The sequence below is a fragment of the Phalacrocorax carbo genome, assembly GCF_963921805.1.
Source record: "Phalacrocorax carbo chromosome W unlocalized genomic scaffold, bPhaCar2.1 SUPER_W_unloc_4, whole genome shotgun sequence".
Classification (NCBI taxonomy): Eukaryota; Metazoa; Chordata; class Aves; order Suliformes; family Phalacrocoracidae; genus Phalacrocorax; species Phalacrocorax carbo.
In genome coordinates this window covers 231401-249857 of record NW_026990255.1, presented here as the reverse complement: position 1 = coordinate 249857, position 18457 = coordinate 231401, and the positions used below count along the sequence as shown (strand labels likewise).

The window sequence follows — 18457 nt, the reverse complement described above, 5'->3', positions numbered from 1 at the left end:
ACTTTTACCCTTCTGATTCTCTCCCCCATCCCACCAGGGGGGAGCGAGCGAGCAGCTGCATGGTGCTTAGTTGCTGACTGGTGCTACACCATAACAGACGCAAACAAAAATACTTCAAAACTTCGTAAAGAATGCAATTTCTGAAACTTCATTTAGAGACAGTAGAAATAAGATGTTGTTTTAACCCTTCTTAGCCATGGTAGCCCTATCAGAAGGGGAGCTGGCCAACCTTGAAAGTAACAGAAAGCCAAGACAGACAACAATTACAGCTCCTGAGGAGTCTGAAAGTCCTAGCTCTGAGGCAATATATCTGACAGTCTATCAAGATGACATGAAACCCCTAACTTCAGGGTTTCTCAGCTAGGAAGTACAACCTAGGTTAGAGAAAGCTTTCACTTCAGCAAACAGTAAATTCTGAATTTACAGGTAGCCTGTTCTCCATTAGAAGAATATTTCAGAAGAAAAATTTCAGCCAGCTCTACTTGGATGCTGAAAGATAGGAAAAACTAGACTTCTTGAACTCTGCTGGAGTTTGCTATTACTCCTGCATGGATCACATTCAAATACTGTGTCAGTGGTAGCAATATAAAAGCTCTGAGACATAAAACTATTGTTTTGTTTATATATAACTATCTAGCTTTCCCAAACAATGGTTTCTTCCTTGCCATCTATTCTTTCTGATATATGGCAGACTATTTCTATGGTATGTTCTCAGAAAACACAGATGACAAACATACTGGAAAATATTCTGTGCCTGCTGGCATCATGGTAAACTACTGAGGGCAATTATCTCCAGGTCTCATTAATCACCCTCACAAAATTTACATGCCAGCATAATAAAAATACAACTTAGAGACCTGTAAAACATACAAGGTTCAGTTCTACTTTTAAGATGAAAATGACAAGAAAGAGTTGTCAACAGATGTATAGCCTGAGATGGACTAACGCACGCAAATATGGAATTCAGAAGAACTTTGAAAGTCAGTTTAAGTCATTTGTAGAGTTAGGTGAAGCAAACTGAGTAGTCTGCTGGTATAAGTGATATGTGTGAGACTGATTTTCATGTTGCATAGCACAATTGGCAAAGAGCCTGCTTACTTCTGACATTTACATAGCATATGTCATGAAGTGAGAATACCTGAATGCTTGCTTTGAGTAGTTATCTCAATACTGAGAAAACGACTCATGTTTTATATATAAATAAATTCAGGTATCTTTTCTTAGAGGTACTTAAAGTGGCAGAGAGAAACACCGGGGGGGAAAGCAGGAAAAGAAAATGAAGACAAAATGACATCCCAGTGTTTAATTACTTTCACAGCATAAGCATCTCTCTTGAACCACTGCTTTCTGCACACCACTTCAACTATTCTTCCTTCAAGAGGCTAATTTCAGTTTTACTGACCTTTCAAATCAATGCCACAGCATATCATTTTAATCATGCAAAAAATCATGTATCTTGAGAAGGTACGTCCTCCCCCATGTCTTCATTTTTAGCCATTTGAGGGCTAAAACCGAGAATGCAGTCCAACAAAGCATGAACTGCTGAAAACAAAGTATTTATTTTTTCACCCCATCGCAGCACATTGCTGCTATCTCTCTTGATGTCACAGTAGCATTTGTGCAGTCAACTAGATGAGAACATGGCCTGTCTGAAAACTAATGATCAGTCTCTTCACCTGATTCACTGAGAAGATGAACAAATAGCAGAGGCAGCATGGAAAAGGGAGGTAACATGGCTGGGACAGATAGCAAAAGGCAAGAGCATCAGCATCCCCTTCAGTGATAACCCGCACTTCAATGGAAAAAACTTATTTCAAAACTTGAATAGTTTTCACAACCTGAATAGTTACAGTTAGAACTATTCAGTTAGTCTTTGGGATAAAAAGCTCAAAAACCAAATTTTAAAAAATCATACGTTATTGGGCTACCTATGCTGAAGCCATTCATGAGCACAATCTGCTCAGAAAACACAAAGGACATAATGCTTAAGGTATCATTAGAGGGGGAGGGGGATATAGCCAGGCCCACTAGAAAGAACCCTAGGGGTGGTGTGCCAGGGTTGGGGGTGAAACCAATAGCCCAGCTCAAGTGCATCTACACCAATGCACACAGCATGGGTAAAAACAGGAGGAGCTGGAAGCCATCGTGCAGAGGGATATCTATGATTTAGTTGCCATCACAGAGACATGGTGGGATGATTCTGACAACTGGAGTGCTGCAATGGATGGCTATAAGCTCTTCAGAAGGGATAGGCAAGGAAGGAGAGGCAGTGTGACCCTGTATATTAGGGAGTGCTTCGACTGCATAGAGCTTAGCAATTGTGATGATATGGTTGAGTGCTTATGGGTAAGGATGAGGGGGAAGACCAACAAGGCAGATATCCTGCTGGGAATCTGTTATAGACCATCCAACCAGGATGAAGAGGTAGATGAAGTGTTCTACAAGCAGCTGGAAGAAGTATCACAATTCGTTGCCCTTGTTCTAGTGGGGGACTTCAATTTACCAGATGTCTGCTGGAAATACAACACAGCAGAGAAGAAACAGTCTAGGACATTCCTGGAGTGTGTGGAAGACAACTTCCTCACAGAGCCTACCAGGGGAGGTGCCTCGCTTGACCGCTTGTTCACAAACAGAGAAGGACTGGTGGGAGATGTGGTGGTCGGAGGCTGTCTTGGGCTTAGCGACCAGGATATGATTGAGTTCTCAATCCTTGGTGAAGTAAGAAGGCGGGGGGGGGTGGTGGGGGTGGTGGTGTGTGTCAGCAGAACCACTACCACGGACTTGCGGAGGGCAGACTTTGGCCTGTTCAGGACACTGGTTGGGAGAGTCCCTTGGGAGGAAGTCCTGAAGGGCAAAGGAGTCCAGGAAGACTGGGCTTTCTTCAAGAAGGAAGTCTTAAAGGCACAGTAGCAGGCTGTCCTCAAGTTCCACAAGACAAACTGGCGGGGAAGACAACCGGCCTGGCTGAACAGGGAGCTTTTGCTGGCACTCAGGAAAAAAAGGAGTGTTTACCACAATTGGAAGAAGGGGCAGGCAACTCAGGAAGAGTAGAGAGACCTTGTTAGGTCTTCCAGACAGAAAATTAGGCAAGCAAAAAGCCCAGCTAGAACTCAATGTGGCCGCTGTTGTAAGGGATAACAAAAATGTTTTAACAAATACGTTAACAACAAAAAGAGAAGCAAAGAGAATCTCCATCCTCTACTGGACACGGAGGGAAACATTGCCACCAAGGATGAGGAGAAAGCTGGATCAATGGGCCAAGGCCAATTGTATGAGGTTCAACAAGGCCAAGTGCCAGGTCCTGCACTTGGGTCATAACAACCCCATGCAACGCTACAGGCTTGGGGAAGAGTGGCTGGAAATCTGCCCAGTGCAGAAGGACCTGGGGGTGCTGGTTGACAGCCAGCTGAACATGAGCCAGCAGTATGCCCAGGTGGCCAAGGCATCCAACGACATCCTGGCTTGTATCAGGAATATTGTGGCCAGCAGGAGCAGGGAAGCGATCATGCCCCTGTACTCACCACTGGTGAGGCCACACCTCAAATACTGTGTTCAGTTTTGGGCCCCTCGCTACAAGAAGGACATTGGGTTGCTGGAGTGTGTCCAAAGAAGGGCAACGAAGCTGGTGAAGGGTCTGGCGTGCAGGTCTTATGAGGAAAGGTTGAGGGAGCTGGGGTGGTTTATTCTGGAGAAGAAGAGGCTGAGGGGAGACCTTATCACTCTACAACTACCTGAAAGGAGGTTGTAGTGAGGTGGGTGTTGGCCTCTTCTCCCAAGGTACTAGCGATAGAACAAGAGGAAATGGCTTCAAGCTGCATCAGGGGAGGTTTAGATTGGATATTAGGAAAAATGTCTTTACTGAAAGAGTGGTCTGGCATTGGAACAGGCTGTTTAGAGAGGTGGTGGAGTCACCATCCCTGGAGGTATTAAACATGTAGACGCAGCACTTCAGGGCATGGCTTAGGAGGCATGGTGCTGTTGGATTAACTGTTGGACTGGATTATCCTAGACATCTTTTCCAACCTTAATGATTCTATACAGCTGACTGGCATCTAGTAATATAGAGAAATGTAAAATTAACAATCTGTCATGGTTTTAGCTGGCATAGAGTTAATTTTCTTCAATGTAGCTGGCCTAGTGCTGTGCACTTTGGACTTAGTATGAAAACAATGTTGATAACACACAGATGTTTTAGTTGTTGCTAGGTGGTGCTTACATTACTTAAGGACTTCTCCAGCTTCCCATGCTCTGCCAGGTACACAAGAAGCCAGGAGGGGAGAGGGCACAGCCCAGAGAGCTGATCCAAACTGGCCAAAGGGATAGTCCATAACATATGATGTCATGCCCAGTATATTAACTGGGGGGAGTTGGCTGGGGGAAGTAGAGATCACGGCTCAGGGATCGGCAGCATCAGTCAGCCAGTAGTTGGCAGTTGCAACACTTGTTGTTTGGTTTTCTTCCCTTTTCCCAAGGTTTCACCTCTCTCTCGTTATTTTCTTTTTCATTATATTATTATTACTGTTTTATTTTAGTTATTAAACTGTTCTTCTCTCAACCCACAAGTTTTTTTTACTTTGGCCCTTCCGATTTTCTCCCCCAACCCACAGGGGTGGGGGGAGTGAGCGAGCCGCTGTGTGGTGTTTAGTTGCTGACTGGGGCTAAACCACAACAGCCCTTTTTGTTGCCCAATGTGGGGCACAAAGGGTTTGAGATAATAACAGTTGCTGGTCACAGCATTGATTCATCTGTTCTCCATATTAGTTTATCAGATCTACACCATGCTCCTGTTTTTGCTGTGCCTGTTAAAGATAGCTGTTGGGTTTTGTAGTTTGCTGTTCTCTGCAGTGATTAGAGATGTTTTGCCTAGGAGATTTGTTACTAAAACACTGGCCTTGACCGTTATCGGTTATTTAGGACCTGCATGGAAGCCATTACTGTGCTTTGGGTACCACCTCATGGAGGCAATTAGCAATTATACCTCCTCCCCTGAGAGGTTTTATATGAAAGAAATACAGAATGGCACCTTAGCTACCATCTTATATAATGTCTCCTCCTTCATTACAACAACTTTTCAGTATCTTGAGAGCATCCTTGGGTAGTTAAGATACATCTGTTATTTCTTGGGCAGACTGTTTCAGTTTTGTCTAAGGTTAATAAGCAATTTAAGAATATCATCCAGAGATCTGCCCCAAGGGTTGATAGCTATGGGTGGCAGCGCATGTGGGACAGTACAGGCAAATACCTAGGATGGTGGGCACCCCCAGTGTATTGGGACTTCACCCCTGAACAAGTGCAGAATCCTGAATAATTAGTAGAATATTTGGAGGAAGTATGTTGTCACCCAGGCAATTCCAGAGAGATACAAATCACTGCAATGTGCTGGGGCCTGGTCCATGCCTACCAAGCTCTGTTTAACACAGGGAAGGGGGGAAGTAATACTTAACTGTGGCACTGTAACTGTAACACTTAGCCTGGTCAATTTAGCATTGCAAAGAAGGTCCTTTACCATAGCTTAACTAATTGAGATAAGCGCTGCAGTACTTGAGCCACTTTAGTACCAAAGAACACCTGCAATAATATAACTTTGTCCTACACTAGGCAGCTTGACATGAAAGAAGGGACTACGCTACACTAGAAGCAATCAATGAATAAATAATATAGATTACCAATTAGCCATGCTGTAAGAGTAGGGATAACCACACTAGCTGCATGCAGAACCATGAAATATAAACACTGTTTCAACACAAAGTCAACTTGTATCCAAAGTGCTGCTTCCAAATCAGCATGTTGTCCTCCAAAGAGCCCAAAAGCAGGTTTTACTCAGCAGCACAGTAAAGAGGCACTTTACTGCATCTTGTAGCACACAGAAGTTTGGTACTCCTCCTCCCACACCTCCTATCTTCTGCTAGCCTGTAGTTTATATATGGACATGAAATAAAAAAGACCAAAAAGGTAGACAACTATGAAAGAATTTTTCATCACAGACATTACATACTTTGTTGTTATTAGGCCCTGAACATTTTACCCAGGGAAGCAGTTGAGCCACCATCCCTGGATGTATTTAAAAGACTGTAGACAGGGTGCTTCGGGACATGGTTTAGTGGTGGGCTTGGCAGTGTTAGGTTTACAGTTGGATTCGATGATCTTAAAGGTCTTTTCCAACCTAAACGATTCTATGATTTGAGAAAAAGCACACCTTTGTCAAGGACAGTAGATGCCTCTTCATGTTTTACTCATTTGTCTCAGAAGTTTTCCAGCAACATTTGGGAGCTTTTGAGTTGACATTCAGGCTGTTGCTGAAACTTTGGGGGGAGGAAAAAAAGAAAAAAAAAGAGATACTAAAAAGATACAAAGATGACTAACTCGGTAATTTGTTACACAGGCAAAAAATCCCAGACTTCTGCATCATAATATGAATTTCACAAAGCTAAACCTTAAGATCATGGAAAATGCCACCTGTATTTTGAATGTTTTCAAAATTCCTATTTCACCTTTCAGAAAAATCTCTTTAGGATTAAAATATAAAATTCAGTAACAAATCCAGCTACTCAGATTTGTAAGAAAAATAAAGAAACTACATTTTAGCACTAATCTGATCAACACAAAACAGCACATCTGAAGCAGGCAAACTGGCTCCCTAATAACTTATTTCAATACAACAAAAAGTATCATAAGCTGGAAACCTTCACATGAACTATTCAGACAAAAAGCTATGCCATAACACTAAACCTAAAGCAATAAGTAAAGTTTCTGAAAGCCCAACATGAGTAAGCAAAGATCCAAGAGAATTTCTGTACCTCACAAAGTGATTTAACATTACTTCACTCTCAAAAATGACATTTTAGTTTTCACCAGCAAAAGCATAAACAAACCCAGAAATATTTACTGTTGCAGCAGACTGCAGTACATGGCAATTATTTTGGCATACTTTACATGAGTTTTCTTTCAGCAAATAAGGAATTAGTTACAGATCAAATAAGTATTTTATCTTACTAAATATAATTATCTGAACTACAAAAGTAGGTGCCATGTCTCTATAGCTGCTTCAATTTGTTTAGTCGTGGCACGTTGTACAGAGGACAGGAACAGCTGTGTGCACTGCTGCATTTTAATAGATTCCCAACTTGTACCGGGAGAACTCCAAAAAGGAGGAGAAAAAAAAACACAGAAAAGAAAAACACACAAACAAAAAACCCAACCCCAACCATAAAAACCCGTACAGGTAAAAAAAACTTAAATGGAGCATCAGTTATAGAGCACAGCCACCTAGCAACCTTTCACTTTTCTATGAGACTGAGTTATAAGACGTCTATAAGAGCTGTAATGAACAAACCAACCTGTACTCATCTCTTAGCTGTCAATTTTAAATAAGCTAGCTTAAGATTTATCACTCCCTTCTTTTGGAAGCGATGACCTCAGATGCATCAGTACTTCTACAGAATATCCTCCCTATTGCTGTGGCTTTGACCTATCCTACTGCAATACTACTTTTAACCTAATACAGCAAAGTATTTTATTTTGGTAAGTGTTTTTTACTCCTATAGCAACAGGCTATTGCACTCTCAGGTAGTTAATATACATCTGTTGGTATTCAGTATCTTGAACATCCTTGGGTAGTTAAGATACATTTGGTGGTATTGCTTTGACAGACAGTGTCAGTTCTGTCTAAGGTTAATAAGCAATTTAAGAATATCAAACAGAGGTCTGCCCCAAGGCTCGACAGCTATGCATGGCAGGGTATGTGGTATAGTATGGGCAAATGCCTAAGACGGTGGGCACCCCCAGTGTCTTGAGATTTCACTCCTGAACAAGTGCAGAATCCTGAAAAATTAGTAGACTATTTGGAGAAACTATGTTGTCACCCTGGCAATTCCAGAGAGATACAAATCACTGCAATGTGCTGGGGCCTGGCTCATGCCTACACACTTCAGTACCCCCAAGGGGAAGAGAAGGCCTCTGGATGTAAAAAGAAAAAGACAAGGAAAGTGAGAAGCACAATGGCCACTCAAGCCCCCACGACAGACACTGCAGCTACTCCAACCCCAGTGACAAGCGTTGCAGCTAAATCAAAGGACCAACCCATGCCAGTATCAGTCGCCCCTATACTCAAGAAGAAATCTTGGAAGAGAAAGTCAACTTGTTTAGAAAGAGATTAAGAAGAACCAGGGCCATCACAAAAAGAGGAGGATGAACAGGAAGCATCACAGGTTGGAAGGGACCTCAGGGATCATCTAGTCCAACCTTTCTAGGAAGAGCACAGTCTAAACAAGATGGCCCAGCACCCTGTCCAGACAACTGTTGAAGGTGTCCAACGTGACCAAGTCAACCACTTCCCTGGGGAGATTATTCCAATGGTTGACTGTCCTCACTGTGAAAAATTTTCCTCTTGTGTCCAATCAGAATCTCCCCAAGAGCAATTTGTGTCCATTCCCCCTTGTCCTCTCCATGTGACTCCTTGTAAAAAGGGAGTCTCCATCTTCTTTGTAGCTGCCCCTTAAGTACTGATACATGGTGATGAGATCCCGTCTAAGCCTCCTTTTCTCAAGGCTGAACAAACCCAGTTCTCCCAGCCTATCCTCATATGGCAGGCTCCCCAGTCCTTTGATCACCTTGGTGGCCCTTCTCTGGACCCCTTCCAGCCTGTCCACATCCTTTTTGTACAGTGGGGACCAGAACTGTACACAGTACTCCAGGTGTGGCCTGACAAGCGCTGAGTAGAGTGGGATAATGACTTCTTTCTCTCTGCTGGCGATGCCCTTTCTGATGCAACCCAGCATCTTGTTGGCTGCCTTGGCCGCAGCAGCACACTGTTTGCTCATGTTGAGCTTTCTGTCCACCAGGACCCCCAGGTCCCTTTCCACAGAGCTGCTCTCCAGCCAGGTGGATCCCAGTCTGTACTGCACTCCTGGATTATGTTTTCCCAGGTGCAGGACCTTACACTTGTCCTTGTTGAGCTTCGTAAGGTTCTTGCTGGCCTACTCCTCCAGCCTATCCAGATCTCCCTGCAGAGCAGCTCTCCCTTCTGGAGTGTCTACTTCCCCACTCAACTTGGTGTCATCTGCAAACTTCATCAGGCTACACTTGATGCCATTATCCAGATCACTTATAAAGATGTTGAATAACATTGGGCCCAATATCAATCCCTGGGGGACTCCACTAGTGACAGGTTGCCAGTTTGAGAAAGAGCTATTTATCACCACCCTTTGGGTGTGCCCTGTCAGCCAGTTCCCCACCCACTGCACAGACCACTTATCTAGGCCATAACACATCAATTTCTCCAGGAGGAGGCTGGGGGGGGACCGTATCAAAGGCCTTGGAGCAGTCCAGGTAGACAATGTCCACTGCCTGCCCCATGTCAGCCAGGCAAGTCACTTTGTCATAGAAGGCCACCAGGTACAAGAAACTCGTACAAGAAATGGAAACTACCTGATCCCTATCCTTGAGTGAGTTGCGGGATATACGAAAAGGTTTTGGCCATCATTCAGGTGAGCACATTGTCACCTGGCTGCTCCGATGCTTGGATAATGGGGCCAGTAGTCTGGAATTAGAGGGGAAGGATGCCAAACAACTGGGATCCCTCTCTAGGGAAGGGGGCGTTGACAAAGCAATTGGAAAAGGAACACAAGCCCTCAGCCTCTGGAGGCAACTCCTGTCAGGTGTGAGAGAAAGGTACCCCTTCAAAGAAGATACTGTATTTCGCCTAGGAAAATGGATGGCCATGGAGAAAGGTATCCAGTACCTGAGGGAATTAGCCGTGCTTGAGGTGATTTATAGTGACCTGGACGATCAACAGTCATCCAAAGATCCAGATGAAGCCCAGTGCACACAACCCATGTGGTGGAAGTTTGTACAGTGCACCATCAACACATGGGTACTCATTGGCAATAATGTCCTGGAAAGACATCGAGGCACCAACAGTGGCGGAGTTGATTAATAGACTCTGGGATTACAAAGCAAATCTCTCTTCCTCCCTCATCTCAGCTGTGGAGACACTGTCCCAGAAGGTGCACCAGCTCGAAGAGGATGTTCTACTCCCCACCAGTATGGACCAGTATCTCAGCCATTAGGAATAAGTGTCCCTTTGCTCAAAAGAGAGGATACACACCACAGGGCCCCCTATGGTTTTACCTGGGTGACCACAGAGAGGACATGAAGTGGGATGGAAAACCTACCTCGACCCTAGAGGCACGGTGTAAGGGACTAGAAACTTGTCTCAACATTGTCGGCAGAATGGCTTGACTACCAAGGCTTCACCACGACGGCAACTGAGGAGGTTCTACCCAACAGGAACATAGGTATATACCTATACCTTGTTGTCTCAGAGCACATAGGCCCAGTCCTCTGCACATGCGCCTGGCCCCAGGGACACCTTACGACATATGGGAGGGGGGCTTGGACCCCCTGGAACCCTCTGGAACCGTCAAGCACCCTCTAGTGACGATACTGCACGTGCGCCCCACTGCCAAGTGGGAGGTGTGGCTATGCAAAACAGCTCATTGACTATGCAACAGGACAATGCTATAAAAGGCAGAACCAGCAGAGACCAGTTGGAAAGTTCCCCCACCGGACTGAAGATACATCGGACTGATGGGACGCCGCAGATCCATGGTGGTAGCTATTGTAACTCTTACTCTTTCTCTCTTTTTCCTTTTTTTTATCTTTCTCTCCTTTTCTCTTGCATACTTGTTGACGGCCAAATAAAGTGACTTGGCACTTGACTCCGTTTTGAGTCTTAATTCTGTTCCCGAGAATACAACAAACCTGGTCACGAAAACACATCCAATTGAACATCGCTCAGAAGTTAAGCCCAGCCGCCCCTAGCCACCTAGAATTATCTGAGGTTGGTTAGAAAGCAAGGGGGCTCAACTTCTACCAAATTGTGCAACCCAACAGTGGATCGTGACACACGGGTACGTGAGCTGCAAGGGAAAACAATCAGGGGGGTTTCTCCAGGAAAGCTGCTGCTCCAGTTTCCAGTAAGCAATTCCCCAGACAAAGGAGCAGAAGCGCTGGTTTTCTGTCTGACCTTAATAGAGACACTAGTGATTCATATTTACAGGAAGTGAGTGACGAATACTACAATCAAGAATAAAGTGGCCCTGCCTCCAGCCAGGTGGAGGAAAGGGATAACCAGGTTTACTGGACTGTGCAGATCCGATGGCCTGGCACATCTGACCCAGAGGAGTATAAAGCTTTAGTGGACACCAGTGCACAGTGCACCTTAATGCCATCAAACTATATAGGGGCAGAACCCATAAGTATTGCTGGAGTGACAGGGGGAACCCAGGAGCTAACTGTATTGGAGGCCGAAGTGAGCTGCCTTGGAGACAGATGAAATTAAACATCTGTCTACCTTACCTAGCCTCTCAAAGGACCCTTCTGTTGCAGGTTGCTGAAGGTCAAAGAACAACAGGTGCCGATCACTACAGCAACAGTGCACCGGCAGCAATATCGCACCAACAGAGACTCCCCGATTCCCATCCATGAGCTCATTCACCAACTGAGGAGCCAAGGAGTCATCAGTAAGACCCACTCACCCTTTAACAGTCCCATATGGCCAGTGCGGAAGTCTAATGGCGAGTGGAGACTAACAGTAGACTATCGTGGCCTGAGCAAAGTCACGCCGCCACTGAGTGCTGCCGTGCTGGATATACTAGAACTTCAATACCAACTGGAGTCAAAGGCAGCCAAGTGGTATGCCACAAATGATATCGCTAATGCATTCTTCTCAATCCCACTGGCAGCAGAGTGCAGGCCACAGTTTGCTTTTACTTGGAGGGGTGTCCAGTACACCTGGAACCGACTGCCCCAGGGGTGGAAACACAGTCCTACCGTTTGCCATGGACTGATCCATAATGCATTGGAACAAGGTGGAGCTCCCAAACACCTACAATACATAGATGACATCATCATATGGGGCAATACAGCAGAAGAAGTTTTTGAGAAAGGAAGAAGATAGTCCAAATCCTTCTGAAGGCTGGCTTTGCCGTAAAACAAAGTAAAGGGACCCGCACAAGAGATCCAGTTCTTAGGAATCAAATGGCAAGATGGTCGTCATCAGATTCCAATGGATGTGATCAACAAAATAACAGCCATGCCTCCACCAACTAGCAAAAAGGAAACACAAGGTTTCTTGGGCGCAGTGGGTTTTTGGAGAACGCATTATCAGATTACAGTCTGATCGTAAGCCCTCTCTATCAAGTGACCCGGAAAAAGAATTATTTCAAATGGGGCCGTGAGGAACAACAGGCCTTTGAACAGATTAAACGGGAAATAGTTCATGCAGTAGCCCTTGGGCCAGTCTGGGCAGGACAAGATATAAAAAATGTGCTCTACACCACAGCCGGGGAGAATGGCCCTACCTGGGGACTCTGGCAGAAAGCACCAGGGGACACTCAAGGTCGACCCCTAGGGTTTTGGAGTCAGGGATACAGAGGGTCCAAAGCCTGCTATACTCCAACTGAAAAAGAGATATTGGCAGCATATGAAGGGGTTTGAGCTGCTTCAGAAGTGGTGGGTACTACAGCACAGCTGCTCCTGGCACCCCGACTGCCAGTGCTGGTCTGGATGTTCATAGGGAGGGTCCCCTCTACACACCATGCAACTGATGCTACATGGAGTAAATGGGTTGCACTGATCACCCAGCGGGCTCAAGCAGGAAACCCCAGTCGCCCAGGAATCTTGGAAGTGATCATGGACTGGCCAGGAGGCAAAGACTTTGGAATATCACCAGAGGAGGAGGTGACACGTGCTGAAGAAGCCCCACTATATAACAAACTGCCAGAACATGAAAAGCAGTATGCTCTGTTCACTGATGGGTCCTGTTGTCTTGTGGGAAAGCACCGGAGATGGAAGGCTGCTGTATGGAGTCCTACACGACAAGTAGCAGAAACTGCTGAAGGAAAAGGTGAATCGAGCCAGTTTGAAGAGGTAAAGGCCATCCAGCTGGCCTTTGACATTGCCAAAAAGGAAAAGTGTCCAGTGCTCTATCTCTATACTGACTCATGGATGGTGGCAAATGCCCTGTGGGGGTGGTTACAGCAGTGGAAGCAGAGCAACTGGCAGCACAGAGGCAAATCCATTTGGGTTGCCACACTGTGGCAAGATATTGGTGCCCGGGTAGAGAATCTGGCTGTGAAAGTATATCATATGGATGCTCACGTCCCCAAGAGTCGGGCCACTGAAGAACATTGGAACAACCAGCAGGTGGATCAGGCTGCCAAGATTGAAGTGGCTGAGGTGGATCTGGACTAGCAACATAAGGGTGAACTATTTCTAGCTCAGTGGGCCCATGACACCTCAGGCCGTCAAGGGAGAGATGCAACATACAGGTGGGCTCGTGATCGAGGGGTGGACTTGACCATGGACGCTACTGCACAGGTTATCCACAAATGTGAAACATGTGCTGCAATCAAGCAAGCGAAGCAGGTAAAGCCTATGTGGTACGAGGGACAACGGCTGAAAGATAAATATGGGCAGGCTTCGCAGATTGACTATATCACACTCCCACAAACCCATCAAGGCAAGCACCATGTGCTTACAATGGTAGAAACAATGACTGGCTGGCTGGAAACATATCCTGTGCCCTATGCCACTGCCCGGCACACTATCCTGGGTCTCAAAAAACAAGTCCTGTGGAGACATGGCACCCCAGAGAGAACCGAGTCAGACAACGAGATTCATTTCCGAAACAACCTCATAGACACCTGGGCCAAAGAGCACAGTATTGAGTGGGTATATCACATCCCCTATTATGCACCAGCCTCTGGAAACATTGAACGGTACAATGGATTGTTAAAATCTACACTGAGAGCAATGGGGGTGGAACATTCAGGCACTGGGATAGACATTTAGCAAAAGCCACCTGGTTAGTCAACACAAGGGGGTCTGCCAATCGAGCTGGCCCTGCCCGATCACAACCCATACGTACTATGGAAGGAGATAGAGTCCCTGTAGTGCATGTAAAAAAATATGTTGGGGAAAACAGTCTGGGTTCTTCCTGCCTCAGGCAAAGGCAAACCCATTCGTGGGATTGCTTTTGCTCAAGGACCTGAGTGCACTTGGTGGGTGATGCGGGAGGATGGTGGAGTCCAGTGTGTACCTCAAGGAGATTTAATTTTGGGTGAAAACAGCCAATGAATAGAATGGTATGCTGTTAATTGCTATCTGATGTTGTATGTCATCACTACTATGGTTGCTATATGCCATATCAACAGTATCATGGTGGGAATCTCCCAAATTAATAAAAAATGAACTTTCATTGAACCAAGCAAAGTGCAGTGGTGATGGAACGAGGACTGACTTCAGCATGCAACAATCCAACACTACACACCCCACATCTCTGAAAGAATCGTACAATAGATGGAACCAAAATCATAGACTAAATTAACTCAATGGATATTTTACGGACATTTTACAGGGGTGGTCCATAGACTAGGGGAATGATAAATGAAATCTGTATATTCTATTAAAGGATGAGAAGGCAGGTAGGGGTTACTGAAACTGTATAGTATGGGACCTGAGTATGATGTACATGATATGGAATAAGGGGTGGATACTGTCATGGTTTTAGCTGGGATAGAGTTAATTTTGTTCACTCTAGCTGGCATAGTGCTGTGCTTTGGACTTCGTATGAAAACAATGTTGATAACACGCAGATGTTTTGGTTGCTGCTGGGCAGCGCTTATACTAGTCAAGGACTTTTCTAGCTTCCCATGCTCTGCCAGGTGCAGAAGAAACTGGGAAGGGAGGGGGCACAGCTAAGAGAGCAGATTCAAACTGGCCAAAGTGATACTCCGTATCATGTAACATCATGCCCAGTATGTTAACTGGGAGGAGCTTGCCAGGGGAGGGAGGCAGCAATCATGGCTCGGGGACAGGCAGCGTCGATCGGTGGATGGTGAGCGGCTGTGTCGTTTGCGTTTCTGGTTTTTCCCTTTTTTTTTCTTTTCCTTTTCCATTTTATTTTATTATTGTTATTATTATCATTATAATTATTATAATTATTATTTTTATTGTATTTATTAAACTGTGCTTATCTCAACCCACAAGTTCTTTTGCTCTTCCAATTCTCTTTCCCGTCCCACAGGGGTGGGGGGAGTGAGCGAGCGGCTGCCTGGTGTTTAGTTGCCGACTGAGGCTGAACCACAACTGTATAATTTATATCTGAAATAAACTCCTATCTAAAAGCATATTGTGCTTTGCTATACACCATATCAAACTAAAGTGACAGGACTGACTCTCTAGTGTAAGTGCTTTTTATATTGATTACCTCTTTCAAATGAAACAAAAAATCCAGCACACTGGTAGAAGTATACCTTTCTCAGTGACTGTTATTCAGAGTATCATGACACCCAATTAAGCTATAAATTCAGTAAAAACACAGAATTACATAATCATGCCATTTCCTCATTTTTACACAGTTCTCATTATTCAAGGCCCATTTTCGTCAAACATATCTCCCAAAAAAGTTTAAGGCATTTTTAACATGTGTTAGTCTTATTAAAAACAGCTGCTAAGCATCTTAAAGCACCTGAGAATCCCGTAAGTACCATACATTTGTGTCTGACAAAATACATAGAAGTAGACAAGGCTCCCACATTAGAGCTATGGGTGAGTATAGATATCACAGGTCTGACCAGGGCCTCCAAATCAACCACCGATACTGTCAGAGACTCCAGGTCCTCATCTTCCCCCAAGCCTTACATTGCCTTCTTTAATGTTTGTAGCATCTCAAAGCCCCTCTGCGAGCCCTACATCCAAAGGGTGATCCAAAATCTCCACCAGGTTCCCTCTCATCCAACAACCAAGCACCTTCCCCACCTCCTCCAAAATCCCGAGCCTGTTCCAGCATGCGCTCCTACCCCTAGCAACATCAGTCCCCGACCCCAGCAACGCCTCTGCCCCAACCCCACAGAAACATTCACCAAGCAGCGTCCTTGCCCCCATCCCACCCGCACTCTAGCGCCACTGAGGCTCCCTTTCCCCATCAACAACCTCTATAAACCCCCGAAGAACCGGTGTCCCTTCGTGCGCACCCTCCCCAGGGTCCCCCCAGCACCACTGGGACTCCTCAGCCACTCCCTTCCCAGCGCCCCTCACCTCGGCCCGCCCCAGCCTCACCGCCACGGCCCCATCCGCACCTCACGGTCCTTGAGGCCCAGGAGCAGCACCTCTTCCATGAGGGTGAGTCGCGTTTCCTTGGAGTCGCCCTTCTCATCGTCGCCGGGCTCGTCCCGGCGGCCTTCATCCTCTGGGCCTCCCCCCACTCCCCGCTCCTTATCGGCGGCAGCGCCGCGGGAAGCCTCAGTCCTGCGCTGCACCAGGCCGGAACTGCGCTGGGTCAGAGAAGTCATGGCTGGAGGCGGCGGGAGAGCAAAGGCCAAACGTGAGGAGGAGAACTTGACGACAGTTCAGGAGGGGAGAAGAAGGGACGGGAGCCGCTCCTGCCTCTGCCGTATCCGCACCGGGGCAGCAGCCAGCCGGAAGGAGCCTTGGAGAGCAGAGCTCGGCCGCAGCAAGGGAGGCGGAAGCAGAGACAGTAAGAGCCGACGTCCCCCCCTCCCTGCAATAGCCGCGCTTGGCAGAGGCAGCTTCTCCTCTAATATGGCGGCACGAGCTGATGTCAGCGGAGGATGTAGTCGCAGTTAGGCGGGGGCGAGAGGCCGGAAAGGGCCGCGGGCGGGAGGAGCCTTTTGTGGGACAGGAGGTGGGGATGGGGCGCTCCGGGAATGCGGTCCCCTCGGCCGCAGGGAGTACGGGCGGTGCTGGCCGTTGTTGGTTTGTTATTAACTGTTACCCGAGGCTGTGGAGGACGGTTAATCCAACACTCAGGGCAGAGCGGAGGGAGGGGGGCCGGCCGGTGCATGCCATGGCATAACCCAGGGGTTGGGTAGTACACTCTTAAATTAATTTTTTTTTTTTATTTAAAAGTGCCTTATTTACACCCTTAAGTCTGCTTCATTTCATTTTTAGCCCCAACACCATGTCTGTTTCCTCGTGCAGCCTCCGCAGGAATATATCTTCATATTTATTTATTTATATGCTCAGGTGAGCACATGGAGCTCTTAACAGTCTTTACTTTAAACTGAATAAATGGAGTCCTTCAGCTCTGCTGTCGATGAGGCATTGTAACTAAAGTGATGAAATTAATCAACCAGGGATGTTGTTATATTATGGGAACATGGAGTGTACAAATCAGTGTATCTGTTGATCTGTATTTTAGTCCCTAGGTAATCATTACTGTGAACGAAACAATAGACAATGTGCTTCTGTCAGAAAAGGATGACAAAGTGTGGTTTTGTGTAGTGGACTGAGAAAACTGACCAGGACTGCCAAGATTAAGAACCAAGTAGGTAAAAGGTAATTCCGGCAGGGGGAGATTGTGACCATCGACTCATGGACCACTGACCCAAGTAATACCACCTACTCAAAAGAGAACAATGGGAAAGGACAACTGAGCCTGTGCAATAATTTACATGTGAAGCGAGCAAGTTTGTGCCAATCACCGAAGATAATAATATCGAATATGTATGGATAAGATTAATATGTATATTTTTGGTCTATATAAATCACAAGGGAAAAGTGTGTAAGGTATGCACGTTAGGAGGAGCGATCCCCCGTGCATCCGGCGCCGTGAATAAAGAATGCCTGCCTTTTAACACTACATTGGTGTTACGAGGTTTATTCCCGATTTCGGTGACAGCATCTTTTCAAACCTTTAGCCCTTTTGAGCATGGCACACCAAAAACTCAAAACTACGTATCAAGGCTAAATCCTATATATGTTTCCAGGTAGTGTATTGTATTGCAGAATAATGGTGCTGAAGATGCAAGGATGGCCTATACTTTTCAGTCCATAATTAGGATATTGCATTTGGCCATATGGAGATATACATAGATATTTAAAATATATATATTTAACATGTATCTAAGATATCAATAATTATATAAAAATTTTTTTTAGGTGCACCAGGTTTACCAAGAACTACAAGTCACTTTGTAAGTCACTCCATTATTTCCCACAGCCCCAATTCTTGCATAATCTGCTAATGTGACTTGGTGATAATTCAGTATAGCCTCTTCAAGATCATTGATAAAAAAGAATAGCAGGCAGACAAAACTGATCCCTGGGGGATCTGAATCACACAAGTGTTTGCAGATTGTTCCTCCTCTGTTTTGAGGCCTGCTAGTTATTCACAGTCTACTTACTGTGTGACATTCTGATTTTTTTATCTTTCTAATTTTTTAAATTAAAATGTTTTGCTGTACCAGGTCAAATACCAAACCAAAGCTTAAGGATATAACATCACTGTTACTTTTATCAAATAAGCATTTGCATGAAGAAGAGACCACTGTTACCAAAATCGTTAATAAACCTTGTAACACCAATGCAGTGTTAAAAGGCAGGCATTCTTTATTCACGGCACTGGATGCACAGGGGATCTCTCCTCCTAACG

General features: G+C 45.6%; 1 protein-coding gene across 1 annotated transcript in view; it reads right to left on the bottom strand.

The window, feature by feature from the left end:
* LOC135310874 (Golgi phosphoprotein 3-like) overlaps nt 1-16544 on the bottom strand; it is a 38247-nt gene extending 21703 nt beyond the window's left edge. The window contains exon 1 of the mRNA XM_064439964.1: nt 16143-16544. Coding sequence (XP_064296034.1) covers nt 16143-16355 — 213 coding nt within the window. The 5' untranslated portion in view covers nt 16356-16544. The remainder of the gene's footprint in view (nt 1-16142) is intronic.
* Nucleotides 16545-18457: the final 1913 nt, after the last annotated feature.